The sequence below is a fragment of the Marmota flaviventris genome, chromosome 7, assembly GCF_047511675.1.
Source record: "Marmota flaviventris isolate mMarFla1 chromosome 7, mMarFla1.hap1, whole genome shotgun sequence".
NCBI lineage: Eukaryota > Metazoa > Chordata > Mammalia > Rodentia > Sciuridae > Marmota > Marmota flaviventris.
In genome coordinates, this window is record NC_092504.1 from 119,940,872 (window position 1) to 119,956,415 (window position 15,544).

The window sequence follows — 15,544 nt, forward strand, 5'->3', positions numbered from 1 at the left end:
GAAGATGGAAACCTTCCTAACCTCTAAGATGGCTGATATGACGGAGGCACTCCGGGGCTTGTCATGCTCCCCAAAGAGGACCTACTGCACGTGGGTATCCCATGGCTGGCAGTCATCCCAAAGTCTGGAAGTGTTTTTTTCCCTTCAGCATCAACTGCAAGCAATTTCTGAGTCTGTTTTGCCTCTGCCCATGACAAGAATCAACTTGTTCCAAATTCCACAAAATGTTTCTTTTATGTTAAAAGTCTGTTTCTGGGAACGCTAAAAGCTAGGATTTTTTACACATGTGGACAAAAGCTGTATTTGGACCACTCAGTCCCTTAAAAGAATAAAGCCCCCCCCCTTTTTTTTAAAGAACTTTACCCGCTGCAGTTTATTATAATAAAGTTACTGACTTTCAAAAAATTTAAAGAGACTTGTTTTCCTATACAATCCTTCAAAAGTTCAAGGTTTTGATTTTTAAAGGCATGTAAGTGAAGTTTTTAATTCAGATTACTGCAATTTGAAAGAAAATCACAAGAATAGTCACAACTTCTCTTTACAGATCACTTTCTAGGTATCTCATTTATGAACACATGGATTATATATTTGAAAAAAAAAAATCAACAGCCACCACATCACTTTTAAGTGTTAAATACTTGAAAACCCAAGATTAAATCATGATCCAAAATACTTCACTTTAAATACATGTAAAACCATTTGGCATGTCTTTACTTAATTCCCTGTAATGCTATACGACCCAACTGTGTGTCAGCCTCATGCAATAAAGACAGATTGAAATCCAAGCAACAAAGACTATAAACCGTGACATTCTAACACAGTTGAAGCCATCAGATAGTATGTGAACAGACAAGCTGTGAGGATAGTTCTGAAATAAAGTTCAACAGATAGCCTAACAATAAAGTTAATATTCAAATAACCAGTGTTTTCTTTTGAATCATTTCACTTACTCTAAATCAGGATTCCTGAACCTCAGCACTATTAGCACTTGAGACCCCAAAGCATTATGTTGTAGCTGTGGTGTACAAGGTAGGATGGAGAATAGCACCCCTAGCCTCCATCCACCAGATGCCCATAGACCCCCCCCCACACTTCTAGAGGTGATGCCCCAAAAAAGTGAGTCCAAACATTGCCACATACCCCCTCGGGACAAAGTGGCCACTGGCTGAAAACCATTGCTCTGTGCTAAAGAAAGCCAGGAATTAAAGATTAAATTCTAAAAGATGATTTTATTTAAAGTGATCTTATAAAGAGTTAAATTGCATGAGATAGTTGACCTGTCTAAGTCAGATCTTGTAAATGGAATCAAACTGAGCACATCCATTTTGAAGGAAGAAAATATTCAAGGCCCCTATTTTAACAACATAAATGCTACTTGGACATGGCACACCACATCTTCAATGCCCAAAGCTTTCAGGTCCAGAAAAGAGAACCAGGGCTTCTTAAAACTCATGCACAAGTCAGGATGGGATCAGTGGCTATTCATGATGAACTGCCCAAAAGACAATCATCTACCCTTGTGCTGAAGATCACATTAAGTTTATACAAAAACGAATCTGGAGAAAGTAACTGGAAAAGAACATAAAATTTAGGGCGGTGTAAAATGTTCTGCCAGGTCCTTTTAAATTTCTTTCTCTTCCCCAAAGGAAAGGTGTCTTTTTTCCCCTCCAGTTCTGGGGATTAAACCCAGAGCCTCATGCATTCTAGGCAAGTGCTCTACCACTGAGCTACACCCCAGCCCAAAACTATCCTTTTCTTAAGAATATCCAGAGAACAGATAGCTTAACACACCCACAGGGGAAAAAATCATTTTATGGAAGGAAAAAATAGAATCAAAATGAACACTATCAATAAAAGGTTTGCAATAAACATAAAACAATTCTTTATGCTATTTTAAAGCATGATTCAATGTTCTTTTCTCTACTTAGAACACACATCAACCAAAAACAGACTTGAAGAGTTGAAGAATAGCAATTCCACCTATGATACTACACTAAGAAACTACCCCAAAAACTATAGCTTTTTAAGGATGCCTGGCACTCCAAAGTAGTGTCTATAAAAATCAAATCTGTAATTTTTCCAAAGAAATAAATTAAAGTTCAAAAACCTCATTTTTCTTTGTACATGGAAAACAGTGACAAAAGTGTTACCTGTAACATGTTATAGTCACCAAAATTTCAAAGAGTAACTCGTTGTTTAAATTTTACGAGAAAAGTGGAAATCAGAACATGAAATGCTTGATTTCTGATGGCAACTATAGTCTCGTTCCCTTCTGAACTAGTTTTTTAAAAATCTACTTTTAACACAAAACTGAAAACATAGTTCAGACTTGTTTCTTGGTCTTTCCATTTAACATTTTCTCACATCTTCAGATATTCACCTCAACAGTTTCAATGGCTAGTATCTATGTATTCTACTGTAATGCCATTTAACTGTGTTCTCATTTGAGAATTTTAAACTGTTTCTAATCTTTTGCTTTAATGCTGAGATGAATATTCTATGCAAAGTATGCTTGCATCTTTGGTTATTAAGGATAATTTCTAAAGTAAATTTAAGTAATTCAAATATTAAGAACATTGTAGTAATACATGTTAACAAACTGCTTTTCATAAATATCATACTTCCAGCCAGGCATGGTGGACCATGCCTATGGTCCCAGCGGCTTAGGAGGTTGAGGCAAGAGGATCACAAGTTTGAGGCCTGCCTCAGCAACTTCCTGAGGCCCTAAGCAAGTCAATGAGATCCTGTCTCAAAAAATAAAAAGGGCTGGGGATATGGATCAGTGGTTAAGCGTCCCTGGGTTCGATCCACAGTACAAAAAGAAAAAAAAATTATATTTCCATCACCATTTGAGAATGCCAAATCTTTGAATATTCAAAAATACTGGACATTTTCTTTCTTAAACTTGTCAACTTTACATATTAAAAATATCTCAAGTTGGGGTGGGGGTATGGGGGCAAGAAAGATGGTGGAATGAGATAGACATTACTACCCTAGGTACATGTATGACTGCACATATGATGTGACGCTACATGGTGTACAATCAGAGAAATGAAAAGTTGTGCTACAATTGTGTACAATGAATCAAAAATGCATTCTGCTGTCATATATGTCTAATTAAAATTTTTTTAAAAAAACCTTCACAGCTTTAATTCACCCTTTTATTAGTAAAACAATTTTGTTCAACATTGGTTTGGGATAGGAGGATTAAACCCAGGACCTTATGCATGCTAAGCAAATGCTCAACCACTCACCTACCACCCTGGGCCCTTGAATTGTTTCCATGTTTATTATTTATAATTCTGCTTTTTCAAATTGTCTGTTTTGGGCTTGGGAGGCTTCAAGGGTTCAAAGTCAGCCTCAGCAAAAGCGAGGCAATAAGCAACTTAGTGAGACCCTCCCTGTCACTAAATAAAGTACAAAATAGGGCTGGGGATGTGACTTAGTGGTCAAGTGCCCTTGAGTGCAATCCCCAGCACCTCCGCTCCCCCTGCACTCCGAAAAAAATCATCTGTTCTGACTTTCATCCATTTTTCTATTATAACAGTTTTTCATATTAAGTTATAGCTCAATATAAAAGCATGTAATCCTTGACATCCAGAAAGTTTAAATTTTTAATGTTGTCCAACCCATCAACCTTTCCCTTTGTAATTTTCCTACTACTTTCATGCTTAGGAAATCCTTTCCCATTTCAGTATCATTTACTAGTATTTGTTTTTAAAGTTCTTTTGTTTTTCTTTGACATCTCAATTTTTAAAACACCTGGAATTTATTTGCGGTATGGTATGAGGATGATGATTTAATATCTGGTGGAATGAGAGCCCATTAATCATTATTTACAAAATTTTCCTGCCTATTTTTCCAGATTAACCTCTGAAATCACTTTTCCAGGGTTCCCATTCCCCACCCAAATCTCATTTAGTTTCTTACTAAAATTACATTAAAGAATAAACATCGATAGGGAAGAATATCAAAAACTGATGCTATCTTGGAGTTAATTCTTGTAAGAATACTTCCAGTATTATATTTGTTAAGCAATATTTTGGCTTTTTACTTTAGACAGGAAAAATTTTTTAGTGTATTAAAGAAATCACTTTCTATATTCAATACTAAACCTTGACCTGAACATATATTTTGTATTTTGCTGAATTCCTTTTAAACATCATTTTAGCACATCTTTGCACTATTACACTTTATCCTACATTCTCAACATAAAGAGGTTTCTTAATAAATAGGACACAAACCTTTAACTGCTGGCCTCCATCCTACTCTTCCCACTGCTTTATTCTGAATATGATGATGGCTTTGAGTTGTTTGTGCTTCAGTGAACATTTTTACATTTGTAGTCTGGAGTCTTTTTGAAGAGAATTTTCTGTATAACTCTTAACATTTCAATGGCTACTATGAATTAGATGTTCAATTTATTTATTTATATTTTCCCTGAATATTATTCATTTGGAGGTCTCTGAATTCGAGTTTTCTTATTTGAAATCTCATCTGCAATTACTGTTTACATGCCTTTTTCCCCCTCAATTTAGTATAATTTGGTTTTTATTCTCCTTTTGGTTAGACATTTTAAATATCTATCTCTATTCTTCCCGTCTTCCTTGTGCCCATCAAGAACAAACTGATTTACTGTATCTCCTTTTTATTCCTGTGGTCTAATTTATTTTCACTTACATGTTAGTGAATCTTGAGGCATTCTGTGTCCTATTGTGATATTAACTCCACTATACAAAGTATTTATTTTCGTTAATACTGTAGACTTATTTGGGGCAGGCAGCTATGAAACATATACCTTCTAAACACTAATAAACTAGAGCATTCTAATCTTACCATATTCTACCGTGGGCTTCAAAATCTATTTTTTATTTATTTTTGGTGTTGAGGATTAAACCCAGGGTCTCACACATGCTAAGCATGTACTCTACCACTGAGCTACACCCTCAGCCCCCAGAATCTATTTTTAAAATTTTGTTAATGTTGCAGAAGACAGCCTACTAACTAGATCCGGTCTTGGAAATAAGAAACAATTTTAATTGTGTTTTTCTAGAAGACACTGCTGCAGTATTTTACATTATTTTCTTTTATATATATTCTTAGCATTACAGGAGCCAAACGTTTAAAAAACAAATGTTGGGGAAATTGAAAAATTTTAATTTTCAATGTATTAAATTTGTCTAACAATGTATGTAATAAATGAATATATGTATGTAATATTTAACTTTATGGAAATCGGCGAGCCATGTTTCTTTTTAGAAAAGAGAATCAGTTTGTGGCAAAATGCAATATTTGTGTAACTATTACTCATGCCTCCTCCCAATGTGCCCAAGTTTTTTGTTTGTTTGTTTGTTTTTTTGAGAGAGAGAGAGAGTTTTTAATATTTATTTTTTAGTTTTCGGCAGACACAACATCTTTGTTTGTATGTGGTGCTGAGGATCGAACCCGGGCTGCGCGCATGCCAGGCGAGCGCACTACCGCTTGAGCCACATCCCCAGCCCCTGTGCCCAAGTTTTTGAAGTTCCTCAGATTCCCTGATACATTGTTACCACAATTTGACTTGCATTTTCCTGGGCAATTGGTATTCATGTTTCAGATAAGCTAACTGCCTCCACTGTTCCCTACCAAACTTACATGAACATTCCCATGAAAAGTACTTTCTTGTTAATGCATTCTCTCTCATATATATATATATATATATGAGAAGAAGCTTTTCGGGGGCTGGGGTTGTAGCTCAGTGCTAGAGCACTTGCCTAGCACATGCGAGGCTCTGGGTTCAACTCTCAGCATTGCATGTGAACAAATAAATAAAAATAAAAATCCATTGACAACTAAAAAATATGTATTTTTTTTTAAAGCTTTTGGTCTTGGGTTGTGGCTCAGTGGCAGACTGCTTGCTTTGCACATGTGAGGCACTAGGTTCAATCCTCAGCACAACATAAAAATGAATAAAAAAAGATGTTGTGTCCATGTATAATTAAAAAAATATTTTTTTAAAAAAAGAGGCTTTTCTCAACATGCTAACTACCTTTAGTTCTGACTTCTGTGATACCCAAGCCAACAGACTTTACTAACCAACAGTTGTTATTCATAAGATCCCTCCCTCAATGTACACCTTTCCCTCAGCACTCTACATTTTCCCTTCCACTAGCCAGAGCAGCATATACACATTTGAGATACCCAAAGAACTGCAAGCCACTCGTGCATGTGGATGCAAATACACACATAAGAGCAGGGCCACTAGAATTATTTTTGTTGTTGAATATAAAACTGACACCACACAGGGAGTTTAAAAGAAAGGTGGAGAGGTGGAGGCAGGAAGCATCTCACCTGCTTTCCATCCAAGGTGCAGAGCCTCTTGACCACTCCCGAGTCTAGCTTAATGGCTTCGGTGATATCAGTCAAGACCTGTTCAAAGGAATGAGCAGTCTTTTTATTCAGAAGGATCCGCACGGCTTTTCTAGGCTTCACTCCGCTTCGAATCACAGTCACTAACTTGGGTTTGATGAAATCTTTACTTTCTTTGACTTCACTCTTCACAGAGGTGGTGGTGGCGGCCAAGGTTCGGGGCATCCCACCCTTGATGTTCACAGACCAGTTCGGATTAATATTTTTGGTGTAATCGACTTTACGGAATGGTTCGTTGGATGCACACACGTAGCTCTCACCTAAAAAAGCAAAAATTAATTTCATTAGCATTGATTATCCCCATCACAGGCACATTTGGGGGGAGTGGGGGAGTTGTGAAGAACAGCTGCTTGTAACCCACGAACTGAACTCCTGAGCTTAGATTCACCACGAGAGCAAGTGCTGCGCCCTTTTCCTTGGGTCCTCTCCCACCCCTTTTCTTTTAAAGGGTATCTAGATCAGCTTGAAAGAATAAGGTGGATTGTAGGGTAAAAAGAACCAGTCCAAGAAATTAAAGCAAGCTCTATTATTTTGACCAAATTGTGTCACTTTGGATCATTCATTTCTGCACACTTTGACTCTCAGTGTCATTAGCCACAAAGGTGAAACAGCTGACTTGGCCGAATTCTAAAGCCCTTCCTCATTTTCAGAGCCTAACAAGCTTAACTGCATTCTGTTATTTTATTATCTTTAATAAATAAAAACTATTTTCTTTCTTCCAATTATAGATTTCAGTCCAAATGAAAATCACTATGTCTGCCCAAAGCTGACTAAATTATACCCTCACAGGATCGTTTATTCAACTAGTGAAGCACCGCGAAACTGAAAGAAGAGTTTTGGCAGCTCAAAGAAACATCTCAGATATATGTTTTTAGGAATATACATTTAAAATTACTTGTAAGTTTAAATAGACAAGCTTTTCCACACCTACTTAAATAGAAGAGGATATTAAATAGTCAAAATGATGTGTTCTTTATTCATGAAACTGCTTCATTTTTATTAAGTATAACATAAATGTTATTCTATTTGTCAATTGGTTTGTCAGTGTTTATTAATTCTTGAATTTTCAAAATATCCAAAATTATATGTCAAGATGCCATAATTTTTTGGGGGGGGGGGAACTCAGAAGTCACTCAGTTTTTTGAGTCCTTTGGCTTTTTCAAACACAAGAAGATTAAATATAAGATTTTCTCCAAGAGGGCTGGGGGTGTGGCTCAGATGGAGAGCACTTGCCAAGCATGTGTGAGGCATTGGGTTCAATTCTCAGCACTGCAAATAAATAAATAAGTGAATGAATAAAATAAAGATCCATCAACAACTAAAAAGAAAATTATTTTGAATGTATATGATTTTCTAAGATATAATTTTAAAACAATTCATTATTTTTTACATATTCAGTATTAGACTCACTCTTAATTTTATATGAGCCTTAAAGTTATAAATGCTTAAAACAGAAACCAAAATCATGAAAGAATTCCTGAGGAAACCCTATTAATATTGGTATCATATTTAAGTATTATCATAATGTTCTTAAAATCCTGATTAATGGAGAACTTTAGAATCTCCCAAAGGCACATGAATAATTCAGTAACAGATCAGTCATATAAGGAGGATTTAAAAAGGATTTAAAAAGAAAAGCAATGTCTTTTATTTAAAGGTATAATTATAACACTGCCCAAGATAACTAGGGAACCAATCACAGGCTTTACCATTTCTATACCACTAATCTGAAATCTAGTCCAACCTCCACCATTTAAAGATTTTTCACCTCTGTAGAGTCATTTAAATTATTTTTCACAGTATGATCATCTGAGAAAATGGCATATAATTTAAAAAATAGGTATCACTTCATAAAACTCTATCACATGGATGCATTAATGAGAAAAAACTGTCACATCAAAAAGCTCTTACCAGACCTGGTGATGTAGCTCAGTGACACAGTGCTTGCCTAGCATGTGCAGGGGACCCTGGGCTCAGTCCCCAGTACTGGGGTAGGGGGAACTCTTACTATTTTATGTATGATAAAAAATTTCATTGTATATTCTGATCCAAAATATAAGATGGAAGAGTAAAAGGAATCCTAGCAATTTCTCTTTTTAAGAGCAGGGAGAAGTCGGTGAGCTCCAGGAAAACGTTTTCCAACATTCAAAGAGAAAAGAACAATGGTAAAATGAAACAAAACAAGAACAAATTCAATACGTCACATTTCCTTGATCAATCAGTCCCTGCACAGTTGACCTATCAATCTGGAGAGTCGATTTTTAAATGTATCTGAACGCAGTTTCCTTACATGGGTTCAGAATGAACATAGGTAAAGGAAAAGCTGTCACAGGTGCAGTTACAGGTAAATGCTAACCCCTTCCTCTCTCCGCTCGTCCTTCATGGTACTTCTGTTGCAGGGAGAGAGAAGTGCTGAGGGCTGAACTCAAGCAAATTATATCCCATGCCTTTGTGATTATGTCAAAATATACATATCCTGATGTTGTGTATAAAAAGAATCAATTAAAAAACCTCGTAGGCCGGCTCTATAATACATTGTGAAATGAGGTGGCAAATGCCTAAAAAATAAGCCCTCACCACCTCCTGCACCCGTAGCAGACACAAACCATAGTGCTTCTGGTAAGCCTAGACTCCTCAGTATGCACAGAGTACCTACTATGCACCAGCTCTCACACCTCTCAGGCTCAGTCTTGTGCTTTTGTCAAATGGCACCTACGTTCCTAAGGAGCAGATGACAACAGCCACCAAGAGAATAAGCCAGCTTCCCTATGTCCCCACCTGTTTAATCAATCTTCTGATCATAATGTTGTCAATTACACGTATTTGCCCACAGGGAGAGAATATGCTGACAAAATAAGTTAAGATGTTAATAAATAATAAGTGAATGTGAATGGAATAAATGAACATTGCCTGTTAGATACCAGGCACCCATAAAACGGATCAGAGGTAATCAGTCCACCTTCCACCCAGACTCCCGGCACTGAAGGACTCTGCCTGAGGATTAGTTCCTCCCCTGCCAACTGCGGTCTCCCCTTCCTCCCAGCCTGCTGAGGAGCTTCACTCCTACTCAGCAGACACCCAGCTGTCATCCTCCCCACTCTGGCTTCCCTCCTTGCGTACTATGTTCTGACATCACATTCTGTCCACTCTACCTCCTAAATAGACCTCAAAATGCTCTTCCTCTCTTACCGCTGCCCACCACTCACATCCTACCTGGATCCAAGCAAGAGTCTTCTGTTTTCTACTCATTCCCCAGAAGTGTGAAGTTTTCCAAATGGCGGTACAGCCTATGCTACTTACTCAGCTGAAAAAGCACATCCTAAAGTGACGAGTCTTGACAGACTGATAAAATGTTATATATTAGTCAATTTTTCACTGCTATAACAAAATACTTGAGGCAAGGTACTTTATGAAGAAAAGATTTATTTAGCTCCTAGTTCTGAAGGTCCAAGAACATGACATCAGTTCTGCTCAGCTCTGATGGGGCCCCATGAAGAGAACATCACAATGGTGGGAGTACACGTAGAAGAGATCACATGGCAAGAAAGGAAACCAGAGACCTAAAAGAGTCAGTCTTGTTCTTTTACAAGAACTCACTCTCTAAGGACCTACTCTACAAATCCAGCACTAATCCCTTAGGTGGTGCCCCCAGCAACCTAAACACCTTCCCTTAGGCCCTACCTCTTCAAGGCTCCTCCACCTCTTAATATTGCCACAGTGTAGACCAAGCATCTAACTTGTGAACCTCTGGGGGACGCGCTCAAACTCTACAAGAGAGTTTTAATCTTTGCCAATACATGTTACAACTGCACTCTCCAAAACATGAATAAAAATATAGGGTAGGAGGGTATTATAAATTTTATAATATATATAAAATATACACATATATTTTATATACATACATTGTGTGTGTGTGAGAGCGAGCGAGAGAGAGAGAGCGAGAGAGCGAGAGAGATGAAGCTACTCCTGACTTCAGGAACTGACCTGACTTTCACAGCTGCACATCACTGTTACTACAAACTGGTCCCACACAGGCCATTTTGTTCTGTTGGGCCTAATCTCACAGAAGATCTGCATTCAAATGAAGTCACTCTGAGACAAAGACAAAGCAACGCAAAAACAAGGTCCCCCTGCAACCCACAGGACCAGACGTCCCTCTTCACACTGAGTGATGGCCTCTTCTTGGTCAATCTAGTCTGCCTACACTACAAACAGACATGCACAGACATTCCACCACACAGTCACCTTGCTCCTCACCCTGCTTTCTCAGACCAGTCCTAAAATTACCAAACCCAGGCCTAAATCCTACAACAGGGTTAGGGTTCTAAAGCCCTTTTCCCATGGTGTCCTATAACATACAGATTTCTCACTGCAAACAGTGATAAGCCCAACTTGTTAGACCACAGGTATGTTCCTGGTAGTCTTTGGCTAAAGAGAATTAAGATACGCATATACATTTTCTCATTGTCCTCCTCCTTTTTTGATAAGATTGGGGAGAAATCATTTTACAAATTTTGATCATGAGAATACTACATACAGAGGGGTTTCTTTCTGTACTGAGAGAGGATGAGTAGAAGTGTAAAATACCTATATGACCTAATTATTTTCAAGTATGGTATAGAATAAAGTCTTTCTTCGATTTCCTTTAAGACTTCCTCCAGTGTCTGGTGCCATGGTGCATGCTTAGAATTCCAGCAACTTGGGAGGCTGAGGCAGGAGGATCACAAGTTTGAGGCCAGCCTCAGCAACTTAGTAAGGCCCTGTCTCAAAAATAAAAAATGAAAAGGGCTAGGGATGTAGCTCAGTAGTACATCAGCCCTGAGTTCAATCTCTAGCACCATTAAAGAGAAAAGGGGAAAAGAAAGATTCTCTCCAGTGGTACGGCTATGGCTTCTTCCCATTGACATCTGTTCAAAGACACTCTGCATTACTTCATATTCAGCACATTGACAAACTGTCTAAAATTATGTAATACAATCTGAATATCTGTGTAGGAGGCTATTAACTTTCATCCTTCTTCAACCAAATGAACTTCCTATTGGAGAGGCAAGAGGCTAATAAAAGCTACAATTTCTCCAATTTCTTGCTCTCTGTGAACCCTCCCCCTTACCATTTCCTCCTGTGCCAACTCCTCCCACCTCCTCCCCCTCCTCAGTGATGGCAAAGCTCTTCTCCTTTTTAAAGCTAAGGAAGGTCCTTCCTTCCCCTCATACTGAGAGACTTCAGAGCCATTGCTCTTCTCTCTTCTCTAACTGGACAGACTCTCTACCAGATTACAGAAGTGTTTCTCTCCTTAAAACAACCCTCCCCTCTCAGCTCATCCCACTGGGCTGCCTGCACTCCCGGGGAAGAGCAGTCCTGGTCAATTTTCCACTGCATCCCACCATTTGCTCTCAAGCCACAGCAACATCTCCCGCTCCCTGCACTCCACTGGCTGAAAAGGTGCTCACCTGATCTCCAAGCACTTCCCTCCTGACAAACGCAAAGCACGTCCTTCTAACATCACCTGGTGTCTTCTGACACCAGTCCTGTCAAGTTCTTCCCTTGCCGTCTATGATCCAACGTCTTTGAGTTCACCTCTTAACTCCGCGGTCACACCTGCTCAGTGTGCTTCCTCTCCATGGCCCCACGCATCCCTCATCCTTAGACTTACCTGGGCTGTGGCATCTAAGCCCAGGCCTCAACCATCACCTGTACTCTGAAGACTCAAATAACGAAGGCATCTCCTGCCTAGACCTTCCTCTTGAGTTCAAATCATAAGACGTCTCTATCTAGGTCATCTAGGGGCATCTCACATGCCACTTTGCCCAACTTCATGCTAACTGCCACCTTGACCTTGAACTCAGACGACTTTTTAGAATCCCCAACTTACTAAATGAAATGAATAGAGTCACCCAAGCAGGAACCCAGACTCCCACTTCTCTGCCTCCTTTCCCCACATTCAATAGAATGCAAACCTGTTGACACCTCTGGAAAGCAGCTCATTTCACTCTTCTCCTATACCCAGGCCTCACCCACTCATCCTCCACAAAGCTGTCACAGCAAGTTTTAGAAATGTAGATCTGATGTCCTTTGTCTCACTACTGCCCTTAGAATAAAGGTCAAACTCTTCAACACATCACACACTTTCAGCCTTATCTCCCACCACTTCCCAAGGGTTCTTAAATTAGTATCTATTGCAGTCCATTGTGGGTTGCCATAACAAAATACCTGAGGTTGAGAACTTCCTAAAGAAAATAAAGAGGTTTATCTGGCTCAATGTGAGGTGGCTCCAACCAGTTGGTCTTTGGTCAGGGCCTTATGGCTTTGTCACAACAATGCAGATGGCATCACATGGCAAGAGCCCATGCAAGAGAGTTCACATGGTAAGATAGGAAGAAAGTGACCAGGTGGGACCAAGGTCACATTTTTTCCTTTCTTTTTTGTCTCTCTTTTTTTTTTTTTTTTGTGGTACTGAGGATTGAACCCAGGGACTCACACATGCTAGACAAGCATTACATCCTCAACTTTTTTTAAATTTTATTTTGAGACAGGGTCTCACTACGTTGCCCAGGCTGGCCTCAAACTTGTGATCCTCCTGCCTCAGCCTCCCAAGTGGCTGAGATAACAGGTGTGCTCCACTGTGCCTGGCTAGGCTCATTTTATAACAACCCACCCTCATGGAAACTAAGTTGTCCTGCCACAACTATGTGGATCTCTTTGGAGGGTAGTACCCCCTGCCCTGATTATCTCTCTCAAGTGTCCCACCATCTCAACCCTGGTGCTTGGAGAATTAAGCCTCGGCATGAGTCTCAGGGGTGACAAACCACAGCAGGGTCATGCAGGTGTATATGCAATTTCCTTCCAAACTTATCATACCTCTTATCCCGACTCCTTCCTGTTTATTCCATGCCCTCTTCCTCCTCTTTTTTTTTTAACTGACCACCAAAATTAACTGTCCCTGCCAAGGAACTTTCACACACTGAATGGATTTTAAATTGGTTTGATAACTTAGGCAAAACAGGTTGGCATTATCTAACACTACGTTATCAATATCCTAAAATTTACTGAAGGAAAAAAAAACTCAGAAATTCATGCACAATGGCACAGTCCATCACCCACATCCACAGAAGTACTGCACTGCTTACAGCCAGGGGCCAACACACATGTCCGACGGGAGGTGAATGGACACATATGGGGAGGGGTGTGTGGTCATTTAATGGACTACTACACAGTAATGACAATGGACAAATTAAAGTTATGTGTAACAACCTGAATGAATTTGAGAAATGACTGCTAGAATTGGGTCTGGAATGTCCCCCAAAGGTTCACGAGTTCAAGGCTTGGTTGGCCGGCTTGGTGCTATTGGGAGATAGTCGAAACTTTAACAGGTGGGTGCCTCCTGGGTCTTTGGTAGTGTCCCCTAGAAGGGAATACTGGAACCCTGCCCCTTCTCTCTTTTATTCCCCAGCCACTATGAGGTGAGCGGCTTGCTCCACCCACCATGGCTCTCCGCCAGGATCTGCTGCCTCACCAGGAGTCCAAATGGAGCCATCAACCAAGGATGAAAACTGCCAAAACCATGAGTGAAAATAAACCTTTACTCTTCATAAATTGTTTTCAGGTATTCTGTGGTAGTAACAGGAAGCTGATTAACACAACAATGGTGAGCAAAAAGTGACAAATGAATATATTCAGTAGGATTCTATTTCTATATAATTCAAAACAGAAAAAATAAACTATATACTTACTAGGGATGCCTTCATAAGTGGTAAAAAAATAAAGAAAAGCAAGAGCCAAGCTTCTGTTATTTGGGGGGAGAAAAGAGTTGTAACTGGCAGCAATATTCTATTCTTGACATGGTTGGTAATCACAAAAGTGTTAATTCACTGGGCTATGCGTTTGTTTTATGAGCTGTGTATATATTATATCTAATAACTGAAAATAAAATTTTAATATTACATCACTCTTAGAGGGTCCTTCTGTACACTGAGCTTATGATGCATTAATTTCTCATTAGCATTCTTTATCTGTGACCAAAAAATAAATAAAAAAGTGTCTGAGCCCACTCTTTATCTTTGTCTTCCAGAGGTTCTTAATGGAGAATTTCTTTAAAAGCCAGCTGATTCTGCAGCATAAGCACACAAGCCCAAGCCTCCTCACCCCAGTTCAACTGAAACAGAATCGTTGGAAGATGAGACCTGAACATGTGGGGAAGGTTTTCTAGTTTCATAGGTGACTTTGAAAACAATCTCTGGTTACAAACCACAACTCAGACTGGAATTTCCTTCCAAAAACTGACTGTACCTTCTTCATAGTACTATCACCTGGCACTTAGTACCTTGTATACAACAAGCGCTAAAAAGATGTTTGTCAGGCTGGGGATGCAGCACAGTGGTAGAGCCCTTGTCTAACATGCACCAGGCTCTGGGTCCAATCCTTAGCACCACAGGAGAAAAAAAAAACAAAACAGATATTTGTCAGAATAATGATGAAATTGCATTATATCCAAGATAAACATTCCAAATGCTAATGCATTTGCACTGTTTCTAGATAAACTTTGTGCACAGTACAGTTATTTACTGATCCTGGGAGGCTCAGGGTCAAGCTCCCAGAGAAGCTCCTACATGGGAGACTCTTAGGTCATGTCAGATTGTCAAAAGGCAAGAGGACCGGGCACGTGCCTGTAATCCCAGTGGCTCACAACTCAGCAAGACGCTGTCTCTAAATAAAACATAAAAGGCGTAGGGATGTGGTTAAGTGCCCCTGTGTTCAATCCCTGGTACAAACAACAACAACAACAGCAGCAACAAACAAACCAACCCGCAATAGGAGGGGTTGGGGTGTAGCTCAAAGGTAGAGTGCATGCTTAACATAAGGGAGAACATGGGTTTGATCCCCAGCATCCCTTAAAAAAAAGAGGGGGGGGGGGCAAGAATCTAGGAAGCAGCCATCTAGCAAAGCCAACAGGAATAAGAAATGCCTAATACCTACCAATATGTTTTTTTTCACTTCAGACCACTAAAACATCAAACGTCCAGGGCATTCTGTAGACTAATAAGTGTAGTGCCTTTTAATCAACAGAATATGTGTGTGTTTTTACACGCACGTTTCCAACAACTACATTACAGTAATTCCTCAACATTTAAAGATCTTG

The 15,544-nt window shown here is 39.3% G+C and overlaps 1 protein-coding gene across 9 annotated transcripts in view; it reads right to left on the reverse strand.

The window, feature by feature from the left end:
• Positions 1 to 15,544, reverse strand: part of Dclk2 (doublecortin like kinase 2) — a 149,545-nt gene that overhangs the window by 120,999 nt on the left and 13,002 nt on the right. For all 9 annotated transcript variants that reach the window (XR_011708027.1, XR_011708025.1, XR_011708026.1 and 6 more), the window contains exon 2: positions 6,331 to 6,668. Coding sequence is in view for 6 of the 9 variants with exons in the window: in XM_027926771.2 (XP_027782572.1) it covers positions 6,331 to 6,668 (338 nt within the window). In the remaining 3 variants the exon portion in view is untranslated. The remainder of the gene's footprint in view (positions 1 to 6,330; positions 6,669 to 15,544) is intronic.